Source organism: Colossoma macropomum, unplaced genomic scaffold (genome assembly GCF_904425465.1).
Source record: "Colossoma macropomum unplaced genomic scaffold, Colossoma_macropomum, whole genome shotgun sequence".
NCBI classification, from domain to species: domain Eukaryota; kingdom Metazoa; phylum Chordata; class Actinopteri; order Characiformes; family Serrasalmidae; genus Colossoma; species Colossoma macropomum.
Window position 1 is genome coordinate 6,294,375 of NW_023494789.1, and position 20,626 is coordinate 6,315,000.

Consider the following 20,626-nt stretch of genomic DNA (forward strand, 5'->3'; position numbering starts at 1 on the left):
ACAAAGGGCATGTTTTGGTCTGAATTCAACTGACAGTGTTTATCATGCTTTTCTGCACAGTGTCTGTCTTCATTGAAGTTAATGTGTAACTTTTTGCAGGTGTAGAGTGAAGACAAAAGGAGAGCCGGAAAGGAGCTCATCATGTTTAAGGCAGCACAGAAGAACGGTCAAGAGAGAGGAGGGAGAGGAAGGAAAAAGGATGCAGGTAAGGAAAGATGAGTTCATGTAAGATCCACATCCACGGACACCCAAAACTGGGCTAGGCTTGTTTTCCAAAGAAAAAATACTCTTTATTATTTAGTGCACGTTTTTTTAAACACTACCGTATAACTATAATTGGTGTGCTGAGAAGCTTTTGAGAAAAACAAGCCCCTGATAGCGTGTACAGGCATGTGTATGTGTGTTTCTGTTTAGGTTTCAGACCATACTGTGCTCTAACTCGAGTCTTTGTACGTTCTGAATAGCCTCAGGCGGGCCGGTGTAATCCCCGTAAATGTGCCCATTCACATCAGTGCAGCGTAACTGTGAAGTTGTGTAATTGGCTTATTGCTCCTGCACGTGGCTGAGAGGTTCTGGAGGCAGGACCTGATTTCCTTGGGGAAATGCTTCTGGGTTTGGGTGTCTCTAATCTGAGTGGTGGAAGGTTTGCTCAGGCCACAACTTGCCTTGTATAAAGGTTTCTTACTGTACTGAGTGAAAAATGATATCTAGACTGTGTAAACGCTTGCCTAGTGTAAATACCCACACACAGACACACATCCTCTCTATTCTAGCCTGCTGTCGGGCCGTTCATCAGTGACCTATCAGTCGTTTAGAACAGTGGTTCTCAACCTTTTTTTTAACTGTGATCCGTTTTTTTTTGCAACAATAGAAATAGGAGTGGGCAATATGGCAAAAAATAATATATCCTAAATATAATATAATAATATATACTAAAAGACTTTTTCACTACACACAATATACATCACAATATTTAGTTTTTCTGAGATTTAATAAGATGGAACAGACAAAATAGAACCTGCAATGCCACTTATAAAAATAGTACAATCATAATAGTAATAATAATAATAAACCAACAACTACACAGATTTTTTTATTATGCAATTATGCTTTGCATTAAACATGATATGCTCAGAAAAGCGTATTGTGACATGATTCAGAGTTAGTCTTAAATCTCTAAAAGCTGCACTATGTAAGATTTTTTAAGTTAAAACTGAAAGAAATAGCTGCAGTGAGTCACCCTTTAAAGCCTGAAATATTAATTTAAAAGTCAGTGGCAGAGTCAGATTTCCATTTTTATGTATTAACATCACACACACACAGGTTTGGCTCAATGTTTAGGTCTCAAATGCAAAATCAAGATATGATGACAATAGTAGATAATTCACTTATATTTGTCTTTGAATACTCTTTCAACATGCTTGCAGTTATCAGATTAATCTACTTTGGGAAGGGGTCCGAAGCACAACTAACATTGCAAAATGTTCTTCACACCTTGCCTGGAATTACATATTTGCACCAAAGAGGTCTCCAAATCCTCAAAACTTACTTAGTGTAGCTTTAGCTTACATTAAATTAATAATGCAAGCTTATGTTTTTTCCTCACCTTGAAAAGTTCTCATGTTGGAGATACAAATGCCGTGTCTAAAATGGTCCCTAATCACTATACCCAGCATTTGAAAATCTGGATCACTATCTAGAACACTATTATAAGGAACAGAATTTGTGATATAGTAAAGGATTTCGGACAGTATGTCAGTATCACCGCTGAGTTTGACTGCAGACGTGAAAAGAGCCTATTTACATCTGTAAGGTCTCAAGTGATGCCTGTGGAGACGTAACCATTGTAGCTGGGCTCAGTAATCCCACTCAGAGGAGCTGCGTCTGAATCTTCAAACCAAACAATGCAGTGCATTATGGGTATCCCCTGCGTGCTAGGGGTATATCGATTGTACACTGCTTATTGTGGTGTATTGTGAGAATGTTTTGAGCGCACTGGATTTTCTACACTGTGTTTTCGGACACCACTACAAAAGAGAGGCACTCCGAAGTTGTGCACAGTTTCAGACACAGCTCAGGTTTCATTCACAAAGTGTCACAAGGTAGGATGCAGGTACATAAACGTTTATGAAATGTAGGAATTGGGACTACCTGGATTTACAACACAGAGAAATAGAGCATTTATTTGTAGAGAGTTACAAATGCAGTACTAAAGTTAATAAAGTACAGATGTTTTTAAAAAAAAAGTACTGTAACAAAGACATGCATTTCGTTACTGTCCACAGCTGGTTATAACTCTGCTCCAGATTCAGAACCACTCCTGTAGAAGTCTGTCGTGGAAACTGTGGCAGCGTCTGGTGAGGCCCTTCATGGTGACCTCACTCGATTTCGGACGACGTCATGTTTCCATGACAGCAGCTACCCCGCTCCATTCACATTCAGCTCCACATCTGAGACAGGATCCTTCCGTCTGACTGTAGCTGCACAGCTGGCCCTGATTCTGCTCCCCACAGACTCCCTCGATGGAAGATCTCCAATTAACCTCATTCATCCTCGCTGCACTTCACTCGCTCACTCACTTTAAGTGTGTCAAGTCAAGTTTGAGAGCAAACAAATACAGCACCTAACCCACATACGAAAAAGTTTCCATTTCAGATTCTGCTTTAAGCTGGTTTTCTAAAGATGATGCGGAGCTCTAGCGGTTGTTCTCTCTCTATTTTGCTTCTAAATGATTTTGATTCTTGCGTAGTTCTTTATTTGAAGTGTAAATGTGGCTTACAAACACCAGTGAACTCCCTCTGGGTCTGATGCTGAGAGAAAAGCCTCGTTCGGTTAGAGACTACAGCACACACTGTTCCGTGTGGCCTCTGGTGAGCCATATTGCTCATGAACTATTCAACACACCTTATGTTGAACTGCTAGAGAGGATGCTGTCTGTCGTGTTGCTGAGTGCAGCACCAGGAGGCACGCTAATGTTTTACACACTCCATTGTCTCTTCAGTTCTAACTTTCAATGAATGGCTTCATCAGAGATTTACGCCCCTGAAGAAACCTGTTAAGGAAATAAGCGTTCAAACAGCGGATGGAGTGGAAGTCATATGTATAAATACTTACACAGAAAACGGCACAACAAATACGTAACGTGGTTACTGAAGGCCTAACAGAGTGTAGATGTGTTATTACTGTCCAGCATTTTCTTTGTTCTGCTTATTTGGCTTTTTTATTTGCTTCAAAGCTGCTTCAGAAATGACAAAAGCTGTGTTAAATGTAAGTCTAAGTAACAATGCAGTGGTCACCAAACTTGGTCCTGGAGATCCTAGTTCCAGCAACAATCTGCCACATGCGCTTCAGCTGATTATCTCCTTCAGAAGTCCTTGAATGGTTGGATCAGACGCATTAGTGTTAGATACAGGTTGGAAGTAATGCTGTGTTTGACTTAACTTGACAGTGTAAGGTGCTGAAAATGACGTCTTCTGTGCGTTCAAGCTAAAAGCTGGGGAAAAACATTAAGGCCTTCTTGAAAGTGAGTACTGTTAGCAGCAAGATAGCATGATAATGTTAGTGACATGAGTGATAATGTTCATTTACCCTTTAAAAGCAGCAAACTTTATGGTCAGTGTTAAAGATTTAGCCAACTACTGTCTGTCTGTTGTCTGATCTTCAGTGAAATACTACTATAATCTTGTTTAAAAGTAGTGGTACTTGACTCTATGAGTAGCCATGATGAACTCAGAGATGAGGACACCTTTCTGCCTTTCTAAGTAGGAATTCACAGTTGATGTTTGGTTTTTCCTTTTCGGAGGTCAGAATTAGTTGAATGCTTTAGTTGAATGCAGTAGAAACTCAAGGAAAGCAGATCTCCAGGAGGAAGCTCGGTGACCACAGCTCTAATGTAACAAATCCAACCAATTTGTTATGACTTTTACATGGTTTAAAGGTCCAACTGTTATAAATTGAACAATTATCATACATATCATCACTGTCATACCAGAACCTTATACCATACCAGAATACCATATCGACCTTGTAGCAACACCATAGCAACTACCTGCAATTACTGTATAAACTCAATTAAATAATGAAAAACAATCAACACTGTTCTGCAGCTACTTTAACTGTTGAAACATTATTAGTTGGCTTTTGTCCACAAACTTTCTCTTTCTAGTGTCTGTTGGTTCCTCCGTCATTAATTTCTCACACAAGAGCAGTTAGCATTTTTTTAGCATTCAAAATATGTTAAAAAAAACAGCAAAAATGATGTGACAAGAAGATACAAGGGTTCCAAATATACATAAATGACTCCCTGGAAAAGGGATAACAGGGACTGCCGGTAAATGAACGCAGCAGGGTCGTTATTCTGACACTGCTGATCTTCTGCAGTCTATTTACTGCACTCATAAAGCCCCCTGTGTTTTTCACGAGGGCATTGCTCTGCAGCCTGAAGCAACACAGAGAAGAATGAGTGGAAACTTAGCATCTCAGTGCCAGACACCGCAGAGCCTGCTCCCAGCCGCAGGGGACGGCTCGCTGATAGCTCGCACGGTTCACATTCAAACACATGAGGGGGCTTACAGGAGTATAACCATACTTAGTTTTACAGACTTTGACTCTCTCCTGCTGACTCACTCATTCACGTTCTCCCTCTCTCATAGGCTCACTCGTTCACACTCGCGTCCATTCACTCACGTATTCACTTTCTCACTCACTCACTTTGTGGCTCTCTCACTCACATGGCTTCACTCGCTCACTCCTTCTTCCTTTCTTTCTTTCTTCTCTTGTCTCTCTCACTCACTCCCTCCCTCTCCCTCTCATTTCATTTGGCGAGACTGACCTTTTTAATCCGTTCAGAAAAAGGCTTTGTCTGGGATTTTTTTCTGCTTTCATGTATTGACATTCCGGAAATAGAGTATTGGATTTTAGCATTCTTTTGGCTTTGAACCAGCAGCTCAGTAAAGGTTGCATCCAGGGATTTAGCTGTGAAATGGAAGGCCCTGTTTGATGTTTGATAGGTGCAGACTGATATACAGTGCAGCTTTAGGGTAAGGTGATGAGTCAGGCCCTGTCTGTGTGCGTGTTCCAAGTCATTTTGGACCATTTTTGTTGGTCCAGTTGTTCTGAAATATTTTGACAGCTACAATATACACTAATCAGCCATAACATTATGTCCTTGTTTCTACACTCATTGTCCATTTTATCAGCTCCACTTACTGTATAGGTGCACTTTGTAGTTCTACAGTTACAGACTGTAGTCCATCTGTTTCTCTGCCTACTTAGTTAGCCCCCTTTTACCCTGTTCTTCAGTGGTCAGGGTCCTCATGGACCCTCACAGAGCAGGTACTATTTGGGTGGTGGATCATTCTCAGCACTGCAGTAACACTGACGTGGTGGTGGTGTGTTAGTGTGTGTTGCGCTGGTCTGAGTGGATCTCAGACAGCAGTGCTGCTGAAGTTTTTAAACACCTCAGAGTCACTGCTGGACCAACCAAAAATATCCAACCAAAAATGTCCAGCCAACAGCGTCCTGTGGGCAGCGTCCTGTGACCACTGATGAAGGACTTGAGGATGACCAACACAAACTGTGCAGCAGCAGATGAGCTACCGTCTCTGACTTTACATCTACAAGGTGGACTGACATAGTAGGGGGTCTAATAGAGTGGACAGTGAGTGGACACAGTGTTTAAAAATTCCAGCAGCACTGCTGTGTCTGATCCACTCGTACCAGCGCAACACACACTAACTCATGGGGTCCTGACCACTGAAGAACAGGGTAAAAGGGGGCTAACAAAGTATGCAGAGAAACAAATGGACTACAAAGAACTACAAAGTGCACCTATATAGTAAGTGGAGCTGATAAAATGGACAATGAGCGTAGAAACAAGGAGGTGGTCAAAATGTTATGCCTGATATTTTTGACATGTCAGTCTGTGATTTTCATTTCATTAGTATTAAATTGTCATGTTCGTTCACTGAAACTATGCCAGTATCGTATTAATACTCTTACTTCATTGTTAAGATATTTAAACTGCGAATATCACTACTTACACAGTTTAACACCCATGACTCATGGGTATGTACAATAACCACACTAACATACTCCAATAATTAGCTCACACTAGAGAACCAGTTTGATTGACAGCAGTGAGTTAATTATCTTTATTAAGTCATTTTTCAAGGTAACTTCCCCATCCAGTTGCAGCCCTAGTTGCGCCACTGTCAACAACGATAGGAATACATACTTGTTTGTGTGTGTGTGAGCATGTGTATGTGTTGGGTTTGTGGGAGGAGGCTGACTGTTCTGCTCTGAGCCTACAGTGGAATGGTTGTGTTGTGAGTAAACGGGTCTCAGGTTTTAAACCCATTCTCAGTGTTTTCTCAGCTGTGATAGTGCCCACGTCCTGCTGACTCAGCAGCCTCTCTCTATGTCACACGACACTTGGGGGAGTTTCATTCTGCGGAGGGACGTACACAGGCTGTCCACACCAACTGCCTTCTGACCATTTCTCAAAGTGCAGTACTGATTTTATGATGCTAAGAAGAACATTTAATGTTAAGATATGTTATGGCAAATATGTATATCACATCACAATACTTACAAAATACATAATATGCATCATAATTTGAGGTTTGAACCAGCTGAACAGCAGTGCCACAGTTAAAAATGTCAGTTCAGTTCTGCTTTATTGCCATGTGGAGGTATTAGAATGCGTAAAGTGGAATTCGAGTGTTGAGCTCACTCAAAAACATATAGAAAAGAAAGGACACACGCGTAAATACACCCACATACAGCCTCTAATCAATTTAGATCAATTTTGAGCATTTCACATTCACACAGCTCTATTACAGTTTTTTTGTGCTTGATTTGATATACATGTCCTGCTTCTCGTGTGTCAGGTGATTTTGATCCCGCACAATAATGTTTATTGCTCATGAACAGACTCTGTCAGTGTACATAGATTGTATGTGGGTAGGAGTGGCCCGGTAATCCTCTGTGCTGCAACCACAACTCTCTGCAGTGCTTTCCTTCCAAAACAATTCAGACTCCTATACCAGACTGTCATAGAATACATTACAGTGCTCTCTAAAGTGCACCTATAGAAGCGAGGAAAAAATCAAAAAGTTGGTAAAAATAAAACAATAGGATAATGGTATAATTCACATCCAATCAGCTGAAGAAGTAAAATGGATATCATGGATTTTATGTAGTTAAACAGGTTGGAATAGAACATACTTTTGGTCAGCTTCTCTTATTCCTATAACAATTTAATCTGTAAATTTTGAAATTGGATGGATTTTTCTGGAGATTCACCCTGAAAACTGATTTTACTTTTTTATCATAACTATTTTCTGATCTCTGACTTGGGTGTGATAAAATTGGCACGTTTCATTTTAGTCACCCTTTTTTGGTACCTGCAGTACAGCACAACTTTAAAGCACATAAGTAAAAGTACAGCCTCCAAACGGCTGGTTAGTGTTACAGTTAAGCCTCCTAAATTAAACAATTAGAGAAGTACACGTTACAGACACAGACAGTTTCTAAGCCACTTATCCTCCTGGGTCGCAGGGGTGCTGGAGCCTATCCAAACACTCATTGGGTGGAAGGCAGAAACCACCCTGGTCAGGTCACCAGTCCATCACCTCCGTATCCGTATCCCCTCATGTAAATTTAAAATACGAAGTTTTTATGCACCGATTCATTAAAACAGTATTACAGATGGCATGTAAAATAAAATCATATCATGAAATTTTTTTCCTCTTCTATTTTGTAGTCATAAACGAATTTGCCATGTTTGTCACAGCCCCTTTTGATTATTTATATGTATTTTCTGCACATTTATACATATTTATATATTTAAGTTGGAAAGCTTGACTGGTTCAAATAACATGGAACTGTATTGAATGAACTGTGTTTTGTTGCAATTTACCAGACTTTATGGCGACTGTTGTGACTATTCCTTATTGAGTTTATTGCAGATAACCCTGCCTATGGGGGTCAGTTGTAACATTTGCAGTCATTTTTAGCTCAATTGTTCATAAACAGAGGTTCATAAACACAGCATTTCCATTTGGTTAGTGTAGGTTGCTAATATTGCTCAATTACTTTTAAAGTTATTTAGCAAAAAAGAAACGTCATTAGGTTGTAAGCTACTCTCCCCAACTTGTTACTGTGCAGTGGTTGTTGTTGTTCCAGGCTCTTATAATTGGTCTAAATCAGCCTTTTTTTAAGATGCATGTAGTTGTTCAATGCTCTTGAAGTACTGATGATACCCGTGATGTACTCAGTAAAGCATAGTGTGGCGCAGTTTATCATGATAACAATAAAATATTGCTCTGTTGTTATATTTCAGTCTCTGCTTCTGCTGTTCTCCACTGCCTTATGCCACGAATTAAAAACTTCTGTTGGTATTTCGCTGTTGTTCATTGTAATTCTTTTTCCTTGGTTCGTATTACTCTTAAGGAGCAGTCTAGGAGCCAGAGGAGCTGAACTGGATGAAATGCAAGATACTTACGTTACATTCTGTAAACACAGTTATGAGTCAGTTTAGGACTAATTAAGGAGCCTGTGCTCATGAAACTTTATGGCTGGTTGAAAACGAGTGAGACAGGATGTTGATTTGAAATGAGTTGCATGCCAGATGTCAGGGGTGGCAGATTCTATCAGTGCAGCAACTACAAGCTGTTCTTTTGTAAAGCCTCTCCATCATCTTCTGCAGGGCCCATATGTGTTTGCCTCTGCTTTAGTGTATGTAAACCACATTTAAGTTGAATTGTTTTCCTTCCTAGAGATTTTCCTCTTCCAAACCACGAGAGTTAATGTGTTTGTTTAAAGAGATCCTGTTGTGCACTAACATAGCAGTTAGCACTTGATTTTTTTCTGTATACTTGTTTTCCAGTGGAATCAATTACTTCCAATCACAACAATATCGAGGCATGTGAACTGATCCTCGACAAAACTGTCTTCTGATTAGCGACATCTGTGGCTAGAGAACATGTGTTCTAATCATAAATAGAAAGAAGAAGGGGCAGAGCAAGAGAGACCCAGGCTTAATCTCATGTCTTCTTTTTTCCCTTACCCCTTGTTTTCGAGTGTCACCCTGACCCCTTGGAACTGAAATCTTGCCGTACGAAATGGGACCCTCAAACTAAAAAAAAAACAAAAAACGAGAAAAACATTATTAACAGGCTAATAGCGCTGCTCTGTAGGCGACCCGGCCCGTCTTCAGTGACAGCAGAGAAGGGTAAAGTTCAGCTCCTCACTGCTGGGCTTTAGATACATTTAGGCCATCCTGTGCTTTCAAGCAGGGGGGGGGGATAAGACAGTTATTTATTATCACCCACCCCTAATTCTTTGGTGATACGAAGCAGAAGTCAGATATTCACCAGCTTCTTGTTCGAATTTTCCCGTTCCACCTTAAATGGTGCAGCAGTTACATTCTGGCACTTCAGGCGTCAGAACTGCTGGACTATTTAAGGTGGAATGGGAAAGTTAGCTAGTTAGCTACCGAGAAATTAGCAAGCTATTGGAGATTTTTTATGCTTGTTATGCAGAAAATTACCATAAAACATTCAAGCGACATTAAACTAAGATAATATAATGATTATCATAATTTTTAACAGAGAAAATACTCAAATTTGTGGGTTTCTTTGGTCGCTTGTTCAGCCATCTTGCCATTTTTTCTTTTTTTCTCATAACACTCTGGAGTGTTGCCTCTGAAAAACCTCTGTGTGGAGGCCCGTGTAGCCCTAACACTTCGCCCTACCCCTCTATCTCAACAAAAATTGGGGCACCCTAACCCTAGATGTGAACGCACAAAACAGAGGGCTAAGGGCTAAGTGGTAGGGGCGAGGGCTGAAATGGGATTGGGCCCCAGTGTGGTGTTGACAAGAGGGAGATGAACATGATATAGTTCATTTCAACCCCTGCACATCCCAACTTTAATGACTTCCTGCTGCCTGTGGTGCTGATAGGAAGTGTTCTGTTTTCCCTGCCTTGACACTTTAGGCCACCTTGTGGGGTTAAAGGTCAGAGATGGGCATGTATCCGCACACCAAGCATGAGCATCATGTTTCACTTTTGGTTCCATAAACTGTGACTGAACCCTCCTGGAGGCTTGAATGGTAAAAAGTCCTGGTTCTAACAGATGGTGTGTTGTCACTTTGTAGTTCATTATTAGTATCCTAACAAGCTCTGGGTCTGAGCCATTTTTGTCTATGGAAAAAAATGACTAGTGTTTTTGAAAATCACCTCTGCAGTGCTCTGATTAACCGAGTTCCAAATATATGCTGATATGTTTTGTCTTACTTACGTTCTCCCCCAAATGTCTCTGTCTTTGAATTATGAGGTTGTGAAGCAGTTAAAATGAGAATATCGCTGATTATATGCAAGCTAACACTTCTGTGCACTGAGCTGACATGATAAGACATCAAAATACCCCGTGACCAACAAGCTTTGTCAAGTGTGGTAGTCAAGTGGCTTTGGCCATAGTAAGGTCCAGTCACACTAGTGTTTGTCAGCGACTTTTAGCAAACAACATTGCATTAATTTCAGTGGACTTCACAGAATTGAGGGATTTTGCATTACAGATTTTCTGGCCAAATAAATTTAGTCTGCAAAAAAATTTCGGTTAACTTTGGTGAACGTTTACATGCGAATTTGCACCCTCAACCAAAGGCACTATTGCCGAGCCAGTTTATGAGGAGCCTGACCACTTCCTATTTCCCCCGTTATATCAAAAACATGACTGCAAAACGCCAGAGCGCGCCCGTGATCGAGTCCTCTATGAACGGGAGTAAATGGAGGTAAACAGCTAAAATCGCTTGCCCAGAACTTTCCTTTAATTTTAGAGAGCAGAAGGATGTATTTCACTAAAAAAAGCGAAGAAAACTCACCTGTATGTTTCTGTTTTTCTACAGCAAACGGGTTTTGGACAGCAGAACGTAGGCATTACTGTTAGTGAGTGCTGATTGGTTGGCGAGCGAAGCAGTTCATTGGCTGTTCGCGCTCACTGACGTCATGACCGTACATGAGGCGCCGTTTTAAACTCCTATAACTCGAGTTTAAAAGCTCTTAAAAATATAACAGCAGCGTTAAAATGTTTTATGCTGTTCTGTGTTCAGGAAATTATTGTATACTGTTACATTAAAAATGCTTAAGCATTTATAAAACCATGGTTTTGCTTAAATGCTCCGTCTTAACCCTTTCATTTTGGATGCACTCAGGAGCGCCCTCTAGCGTCTGAGAAACCTGGAAGACATTACAAAGTGGTGCTTCTCTCTACAAGTTCTCTGCTATTGCTTTGTCAGTGTTGACCACTGAAGGAGCAGCTCTTCATGTAGCAGCACTGAATCTCAAAAATGGAGGATATGCTAATTTAATCAGTGTCTAAAGAAAAATGTACTTTGAAAATTTTACTCTTTATGGTAGGCGGGTTAGCCAGCTTGCTAACTGTGATGTTAGCTCCAGGGCTTACCACAGCTAGACAGAGGTCACCCCACAGCCGCCACTGCAACCGTTACACTATCTTTTGCTATAGATCAGTGTGCAGCAATGTGCTGTGGTGACTCTGTAATTATCTGATATTTATGTTCACTTTTGTGTTTTTACTTTTCATGGTAAGTGAGTTAGCCAGCTCATTAACTGCTTTGTTAGATCCTTGCCTAACTGCAGTCACACCACTGTCATGAGTCACACTAGGTATATATATTTTTGTTAAATATTGGAGTGCAGCACTATGCTGTTAGCTAGCTTGCTGTCTGAACCGATATGAAAGACTTTTTTTGTCTTTAATCTTTCAGATCAGCCTAGGTCACACCTGTTTCGCAAAGCGTCTCAAGCCGCAAATGTCCAGTGTAAACTACGACTGTAAGGCACAGCTGGAGTAGCTCGTGCTGTTATGTAGTAGTGTTAAAGTAGTGTACAGTGAGCTCCTAATTCAGAGGACCCAATGACATTCAGGGGGAAAATGTATGCCATTAATTTTTCAGCAGAGAGAAAAATAGCTCAGACCAAAAGTCCTTTGTTTGGGCATGTCATTGACAACAACATGATGCACGACCTCAGAGTTCTGCAGTTCAGAAGTTGGCAGGCGTATTGCTCGTCTTCACTTTTTTTCCGCCCCATTTTCTTTGCCTTTTCTTTGTCTTTTCCACCCTTTGCCATCTGTTGGCTTGAATATGACATCATCCCCCATTCTTTAGTCTGTTGCCTGCTGCCAAAGTCACAGGAAAGCTGAAGTCTATTCCTCTCTCTTTGGGAACCAGGCCCAGGTTAGATCTTGTCTCGGCTGCCCACAGGTGGAGTTTTCCGAGCTGTCTGAGACGTCTCTTTGATGGTCTAAGGTGTGTGTGAGGGTGTTGTAAGGGAACGTGAAAACACACATCACAGGCTGTGGGTTCGTCTGGGCTATTCCTGACACATTCCAGACTCTCCAGACTTTCTGCTCCTTTTGCAGCATGAGTGCCTCTTTCACAGCGATCTGGAGGAGAATTCTGTGAAATTCAACACGAAATCCAACACACTGCGGCTTCTCTCAGCACATCGGATCTAGTCTGATGTTTGTTGAGAACTAAAAAGTCAGACTAGTAATCCGCTTGTTTCACTGCAAATGTTTTTGTCCTATTTATTGTGTCCAGATGCATCATAGGCTGCAGGCTTCAAGCTTCAGGCTTCAGTGGAGGCCCTTCTCAAGTGCCAACCCCTGATTCCAAATATAAATGATTTAAAGTCAGATAAATATTTAATCTCGGGTAAATGGGGTTTCAGTGGCTGGGTGGGTGTGATAGAAATAAATAAATGACTGCCGCATTATGAACGCGGGGATGCGATCGTTTTTAGCTGTCTGGAAATGGCTTTCCTTGTTAGATTTGATTTGTTGGAGTGCAGTAGAAGGGCCGAGATGAGAGACCGCAGACTGCAAAAAGAAACCGATACTGGCACATTTTCACAACTGCAGCCAACCGCTAATAGTTTCAACACTTCATTGACCTTCAGCGCCATAAAATTTCTCTATTCCACTCTGTCCATGTCTCCCTTTTTTTTTTTTCTCTTGCACAGTCATACACACATACTCAGACTCAACACTCAGTCAGCAAATGTCACCGCAAAGTGATTTTGTTCACTCCTCTTGCAGGCTGTCCAAATTTATCCCTCATAGTACGTAGATACAGCGTCACAAGGAGCCTTTTGTAACAGAAGAGGATAAGAATCAACATATTTCACTCTGTTTCTGTCTGTGTGCGAAGGCCTGAGGTTTTAGAGGTAGGCTACAGTTTTGGCAGGATGTCCGTATATTGAAACACGTCCTGGTGCTTTTATTTTTAACGCATATGCACACATGCTGGTTTTATGTTTTACTTGATTCCATGGAAGTCGTGAATCTTTCACCAGCGCTGCTGCAGGGCTGTCTTCACAGCGTAGTGAAAAGTGGGTTCTAGGCGTTTTTGATGCCGCCAATCTAGGTTAGGCATTAAAACATCTATATTAGACCCTGGCCCGCAGAGGGAGGCTGCTTTTTGGCTGGTGTGCTTGCTTTGGAACCTTAAATGACTCTAAGTTCTTCTCAAATTTCCCCAGAGGAGCCACTTTTTGAAAGGGGGAAATGGACTGAGTTACTGTCGGAGTTACTGTTGCCCTGGCAGTCCGTCCGTCTGTTTTCATTGTGGTTTTCGCTGGCTGGAGAGAAAAGCACCATTGGTAATGATCACTCTAATGAGATTTGCGGAGGCAAGATGAAGCGGCTGAAACGAAACGGGGTCCAGTTGGAAACCATGCAAACAGGGAAAAGTGCTTTCTGGACGTTTTGAATGGCTTTAGCAGTAAATGGGACTGATACGAATAGAAGCTGAGAAGACACATGATGAGAGTGTGAGCATCTGTGGGTCTTTCCAGACTCACATCTAGGCAGATCAGACAGATACGGACTTAGCAATGGATCAATAGAAAATCAGATTTACACAGTAGTCCATCAGACATGACATATTTGGTGTCTGAAGTTTGCTTTTTTCATTGTGCACTGGAACTATGAAGCTAATGTACAAAATAAGAAGAACTTACAGTCGCCAATAGGCATTGTGCAAACTGCATGCGAATTCACACACTTGCCATAAATCTCTGCTGTTAATTAATCTCAAAAGACTTACTTATATCACTGTGTGATATGACTGTTATGTAAACAGTGGGTAAAAGTACATTGCATAGTTAAAAACAGTAGTAGCAGCCTTTCTCAAAGTGTGGATTTTATCCGTGTTTTGCTACATGAGCCTCGTAGCTCCAGTGCAAAACTAGAGAATCAAACTTAAGGCACCATCTTGGCTGATCGACTTCATTTGGGGGTATTTGGGATACTTTAAAAGAGGAATAGATGAACAAAAGATCAAGCTTTTTGGTCATTACTAGAGGCTAGACTTCCAGGCCTTCTTCCTCTTCCTTATTTTACTGTTGTGCCAAAAAGGAAACAATTACTGATTCAAACATTGTTGTTGTTGAAACAAAACCTTGTATCTACAGAATGGTAACTTTAACCCTTGTGTGGTGTTCAGGTCTGTGGGACCCATTTGCAATGTTTAGCAAAAGAAAAAATGATGCCATTTATTAGTATTTCAACCTCAGATTCTTGGTCTTTGCTCATTTTCTGTGGAGAACATATAAAATAACCCATTTTCAGTGTCTTCACTCTGTTCACCCCCCACACATTTATACTACACATGTGGTGTTGGGTGAACCCACTGGAGTAAAAGTGTGGAACCCTACACTGGACACTTGTGATATTTTAAAGATCTGGTATTTTTACAGAATATTTTTTGGGATGTATTGAATTGTATTGTTAAAAAACAATAATGCGGTGGGTCCACCAGACCACTGAGTAACAAAAACATCAACATCACACAAGGGTAAAAGAAAAAAACTCAACTTTAATGTATGCTATTGCAGCAAGACAGGTAAGTATCTTATTGGTGGAAGGAACTTTTTTAGAAACAACAAGTATCTTGAGGCAAATCTGTGTGGCTGGGCTATTTTAATTTTTTTTTCCTGCTAGATGGCTATGGCAGAAGGAAGTCAGATAGCTAATGTTACTGCTAGGAAGCTGAATTTCACATCTGTGTTTGAAGTGTTCCATAAATGCAATGAAGACCACCTTCAGGAATTTTCTTTTTTTTTTCGTGATATATGATGTTGGAGGTTAGCTTTACAATACATATCAATACAATAAATATCAATGCTATATTTGGATTAAATTTGACTTTATTAGAGAAATAAAAATTCGCTTTTTAATTATACATCAGCTGTTATTCTTCTTGTTATATGAAGAATTGTTACGCAGATGGATATATGGCATTTTGGAATGGAATGCTTAAATTATTAACATCTACATGAACGATACTAATGCAGTAAAATAAGATGTTTTGATATACTAAATGTTTTCTTCTCTTTCTCTCTCTCTCTCTCTCTCTCTCTCTCTCTCTTTCTCTCTTTCTCTCTTTCTCTCTTTCTCTCCTAAGGCGCTGAATCCCTCAGCCCCAGCTACCATCATAAATCTCTAGAGGGAGGCCTCACAGTTCCAGGCCACATGGGCAGCGGCCCCCTCCCAGTGCAGCCGTACCCCACAGATGAGGTGCTGAGGTTGAGTTTATCCAGAGGAATCTCCCTCTCGCTCCCCTCCTCTCCAATGATGCCTCCCCGACAGCCCTACATGCTGCCACTCAGACCCACCGCCAAGTCCCCAAGTATGTCCAACACACCACAGATCTCCTCAGTAAACCGCTCTCACTCTCAGTGTTTCATTCTGCAGGAAAGAGTAAAAGCACAAGGAAAAAAGTCTGTACTTTCATTTCTTTTAACATTGCATGATTTTAAATTGTACGTGGAAAGTGGCTACGAGTGTTAGTGCACTGCGTAGATGTTAACTCTGAGAATAAATACCCAGCTGCATTTTAATTACTGGAATTCTAGTGGAATACATATGACTATAGTGCCATCTATTGGTCATTTACATAATTTCATCCTTCGCTTTTGTGATTTGCAGCCTCCAACTCAGGGTTTCCTGAACCCACATACAGTGGTATCCTGCAGCAAGCAGCAAAAAAGCTTTTAGCACAGCGATTGCGTGTGCCTGCTATCATAGTATGCACAAAACTCATTAAATGCAATTTTTGCTGGCATGACTGTGCTTGCTGCACAGTATAAAGGGCCGTACTGACATCACAGCAGTGCAAAAACAAAGTGGTTACCACTTTATTTAGTGAACATGCGCTTCACTTACATCTGTACCTAAATGAGCTGACCTGGCTCCCGGGAGGTGCAGTGAGTAGCACAGTCACCTCTCAACAAGAAGGGCTCGATTTCCCCAGCTGGGTGACCAGTGTCCTTTCTGTGTGGAGTGACCTTTCCCTGTGTCTGTGTGGGTTTTCTCCCACAGTCCAAAGACATGCAGTCAGGCGAAATGGAGATGCTAAATTGGTCCTAGATGTGAGTGATGAGCTCCTGCATAGGCTCCAGCATCCCTGGTGACCCAGGAGGATAAGCAGCTTAGAAAATGTGTGTGTGATCTGGCTTCCTTGTGTCCCACTCATCCCTGCATCTTAAAATTAAGAATACATGCCTGTTGCTAAGGTCTGAGCTTGAGTGAATTTAGGTTATATATATATATATATATATATATATATATATACACACACATAGAGAAAGAGAGACAGAGAGAGAGACATTATAATGGTATTAAATAAATACTATAAAAATACTGTTACATAAACATTTTATAATATAATTAAGTGAACAGTTATAGCTGACTGAATAGCATCTTAAAGGTGTGTTTGGTAAAAGCTTATATACACCTCTCAGGGCATTTGTGCTTGTAGTGCTAAAAGGGGTGGCGTGTCATGGTTTTACCACCTGGAATGGCCGTGCCTGTCATAAAAACCAAAACACCAAATTTATTCATATGCACTTGTTTTTATAGATGCATTTACAGTGACAGACATAGCAGTATACCAATACAGTTGTACAGCATATATTGGTAACACTTTATCACTTTATTTGGAGTGGTTCTTCATAGATGATTAATAAACTCTTAAGTAACACATCAACAACAGTAACACATCAACAGCATATCAGTAAAGTAGCAGTAGTGAAGCATCTGAATACACTGAAGTAAATATCTTAGATGTTCTAGAGATACATTACTTACATTAAGTAGATGTGTTATTAATATGTTACTTCCATTATGCAAAACTGACCTTACCCAACCTTACCCTAACCCTAGTCCTAACCCTAACCTTAACCTCAACCCCAAACCTAATCCTAACCCTAACCCTAGCCTTAACCTCAACCCCAAACCTAATCCTAACCCTCTATGTTTTTAAAATGTTACTGAGAGTCTGTTTCATCTAAAAAAGACCACTTAAAATAAAGTGTCACTCAGCTCAGCACTCAGCATTTACTATGACAGTGGAAGACTTGTCATATGACGTATCAATATATCCAGACCTGTAGCCATCAAGTTGAAAGGTCACAAGCACACATACTGGTAGGGTGGTGCCCCGGCGTCCATAATGGACAAAACTCCCCCAGCTAGAACTTTAATTAGCGTTATGACGTACAGGACATTCTAAGACCTTTTGACTGAAAGCTCTTCTTTTTTCAGTTTCCTCTCCTTCAATTTCCTTCGTGCTATTGTTCCCTGACACAGCTGGAGACTTATCAGGAATTTCATAACACTGTTCCTGATGGGTTAGATTATTGCTAAGGGGTGGATGAGCTCACAAAGTCCTGCAGATACACATACACACACATTTAGTTACCTTAATTAACTTCCAACTTCTCAAAAGAGGAGCCTGCATTTTATCTGTGCAGAAAAGGGTGCTACTAACTGACATACCATCCAGTCAGATACCTGGTCATGCTATAGATTTGCATGTTTTTTATGGCTCTTGTTACTGTTATACAATAACAATAACAGGGACTCCTAAAAAAAATGGTAACCGGCAGTACAGAACTGAGAGGAACATTAGGCTACATACAATGTATATAGAGTGTATATGAAAGTATAGCAATATTTTTCTCTAGTCTGTAATCTGTTGTTCAGATTAAATTAGTTTAGAAGTGTTTAGAGACAGTAAGCTTAGTTTTTTCTGTTTTGTAGTTAAATTCTTTTAACATTTTGAAGTTATTATTGTCATTTTACTATAGACTCATTTTACATTACATCATTATTTAAATAGAAGTGCATAATTGCCTAAATAATTACATAAGTTACATAATAAATCGTACTTCATTTACAATTTTGCATTGATTGGTGTGAGTCTGGACTTCAGACTCCATTTCGATGGCAAACAATGACAGAAACATGTAAAGAATGTGTTTTATAACCCCTGAACATGATTGTAGACCCAACATTAACTTCATTAAATTCAAATCGTAATAAAATTTTCCTCTTGTTCATACAAACACAAATGTGAGTTTGACAGTTTAGAGTCAATGGTTTTCAACATTTATTTTAACGAGCTACAAGTGAGAAATAATTGATATAAAAGTGCACCATGATTTTGTTACCGCCAGCTTCTAAGAGTTAATATCTGCATGACCTATGTGAGGCACTCCACTGTAACACCATTACAGCACTCATGGTGCTGTAAGAGCTCAAAACGATGGCCATTAAAGGGTCATAATTTATACTGCTGCTACATATTGTCGTTGGCCATGTGGTTCTGTGTGTAAAGTGGTTTAGTCTGTCTGTATGCTCACAGCACACTGTCCCTAACTCAGCCTCAGCTTTAACCGAAGCTTCAAGGTTTCCACCAGCCCACATGTTTCTGTTCCAGGCCTTAACACATCTGATAGATACAGTAATTTTTGTTTTAGAGCCTGATTACATGGCTCAGGGGTGGTATGAGTGGGAATAGAGCAGAAATTATGGTCCATTTGGCATCCTCAAGGTCTAAATGGGCAGCGTCTGGCCTGAAGTAACATTAAGTTTGCATCCTACCTTTAAGCCATACTTAGCATTCCCTTTTTGTTGAACCAGCACTTGTTTGAGCTTGAAAGCAGGACTTGTGGATGCCCGTGGGTTGACTGTGTGTGTTCTAAGTGGCTGTAAACACACACTCACCCTATTAAATGGGCTGGGAACATGAGTAGTGCTTTCTATAATGCATAGCATATCTATATTAATATATCTTTGATATTTGTCCTTGATCTTAACCTGGGAGGCGCTCATATTACCTCATTGCTCAATTTCTGTTTTTCAGAGATTTTGAGATCTTATCTGTTGATGGTTCACGTTCATGTAGTTGTGTGACTCATATCTGTTATTAATGTGAACCCGCCTGTATCCACCTGTACCCAACCTTAATGTGAAACCATTCGCATGTGCACATCCTAATCAAATGCTTCCTCTCAAAGATAATTTGTTCTAATCCAGTCTTAGCTGTTTATTATTAGAGCGAGGGAAAGAGCAGAAAGGGTCAGATGCTTTGCTTTTGCACTGTTTTCTGGCACTAACTTTTGGTTCGGCGCTGCTTTCTTTGTTAACGCTGAACGATGACACGTGCACAGTGACAAAAAAAAAACACTAGAATTCTAATCTGATCAAATCTCATTAAGATTGCATGGCCACAAATTGGAAATGTATCCCAAACAGGACCACAGTGGCTCAGGTCAAATTTGAAAAGATCAGATTTGTGTCAACTACTGAAAAAGATCCGTGACACACTAAGACAAAAACTGGATATGTCAATCAAATAAAAAAAAATGGAATCAAATTTAAAAAAAAATGTTGTTTGCTCAATAATCCGATCATAATCAGATTTCTGTAGTTAACCAGTTATTCAAATGGTCATGTAAACACCATACTCCAATCTAGAAATCCGATTAAGAAATCAGATTAAGAGAGCTGGGTTTTAGCTCAGTAATCAGATTTCTCAGTGCATGTGAACCCTTACTCTGATTTCTTTCGGATTTCTCAGTCTGCGCATGTGTGAAAACAGACAGCTGTACCGGAAATAAGCAAGCAGTTGCTGGGAGATGCAGCAAAACATTTTAGGAGTGATGCTGAAAGAACTACATTCTTGACAAAATAAAGTATTTAAATATTCTTCATCTTCTAGATGATGTATGTTCATATTTTCAGGTAAAGTGGGTCGATGTTTTTTTAAAAAAGCTGCGGCATGAAGTTTGAGCTTTACATTACGTTTACGTCACGTCTTCTTCTGTGAGTTTATTGGCTCGTTGCAAAGCAGAAATCTGAGTACTGCCTGACTCACGTAAACCCGGAGTTTTCATGTAATTTGATTACTCAAGTGCATGTAAACACGTTGATTGGATTACTGACAAAAAAAATCATTTTTGTCACACATTTTTTTTGACACATTTCTATCAAAAAATGCATAATGACTCAACTTACTAACCTCCTTGATTACAGACAAAAATTGCATTTTACGGCTACGTCATGGTTGAAAAAATAACAGATACAAAAATAGATCTATTAATATTTTTACTATTATATTTAAGTTATTAAATTACAATCTTCCTGCTTATAGCAGTGGTACTCTTGGTAAAGATGAGATAGGAAAAATAGATATTTACCCCAAATTTACTTGTTTTCCAATTCCACACATTTTATGTAATTTAAAACATA

At 40.1% G+C, this 20,626-nt stretch overlaps 1 protein-coding gene across 2 annotated transcripts in view; it reads left to right on the forward strand.

Moving 5' to 3' along the window:
* The window catches only part of tanc1a (tetratricopeptide repeat, ankyrin repeat and coiled-coil containing 1a), a 123,875-nt gene that overhangs the window by 19,167 nt on the left and 84,082 nt on the right, over positions 1 to 20,626 (forward strand). For both annotated transcript variants that reach the window (XM_036569901.1, XM_036569903.1), the window contains exons 2-3: positions 106 to 205; positions 15,495 to 15,719. In XM_036569901.1, the coding sequence (XP_036425794.1) occupies positions 106 to 205; positions 15,495 to 15,719 (325 nt within the window). The remainder of the gene's footprint in view (positions 1 to 105; positions 206 to 15,494; positions 15,720 to 20,626) is intronic.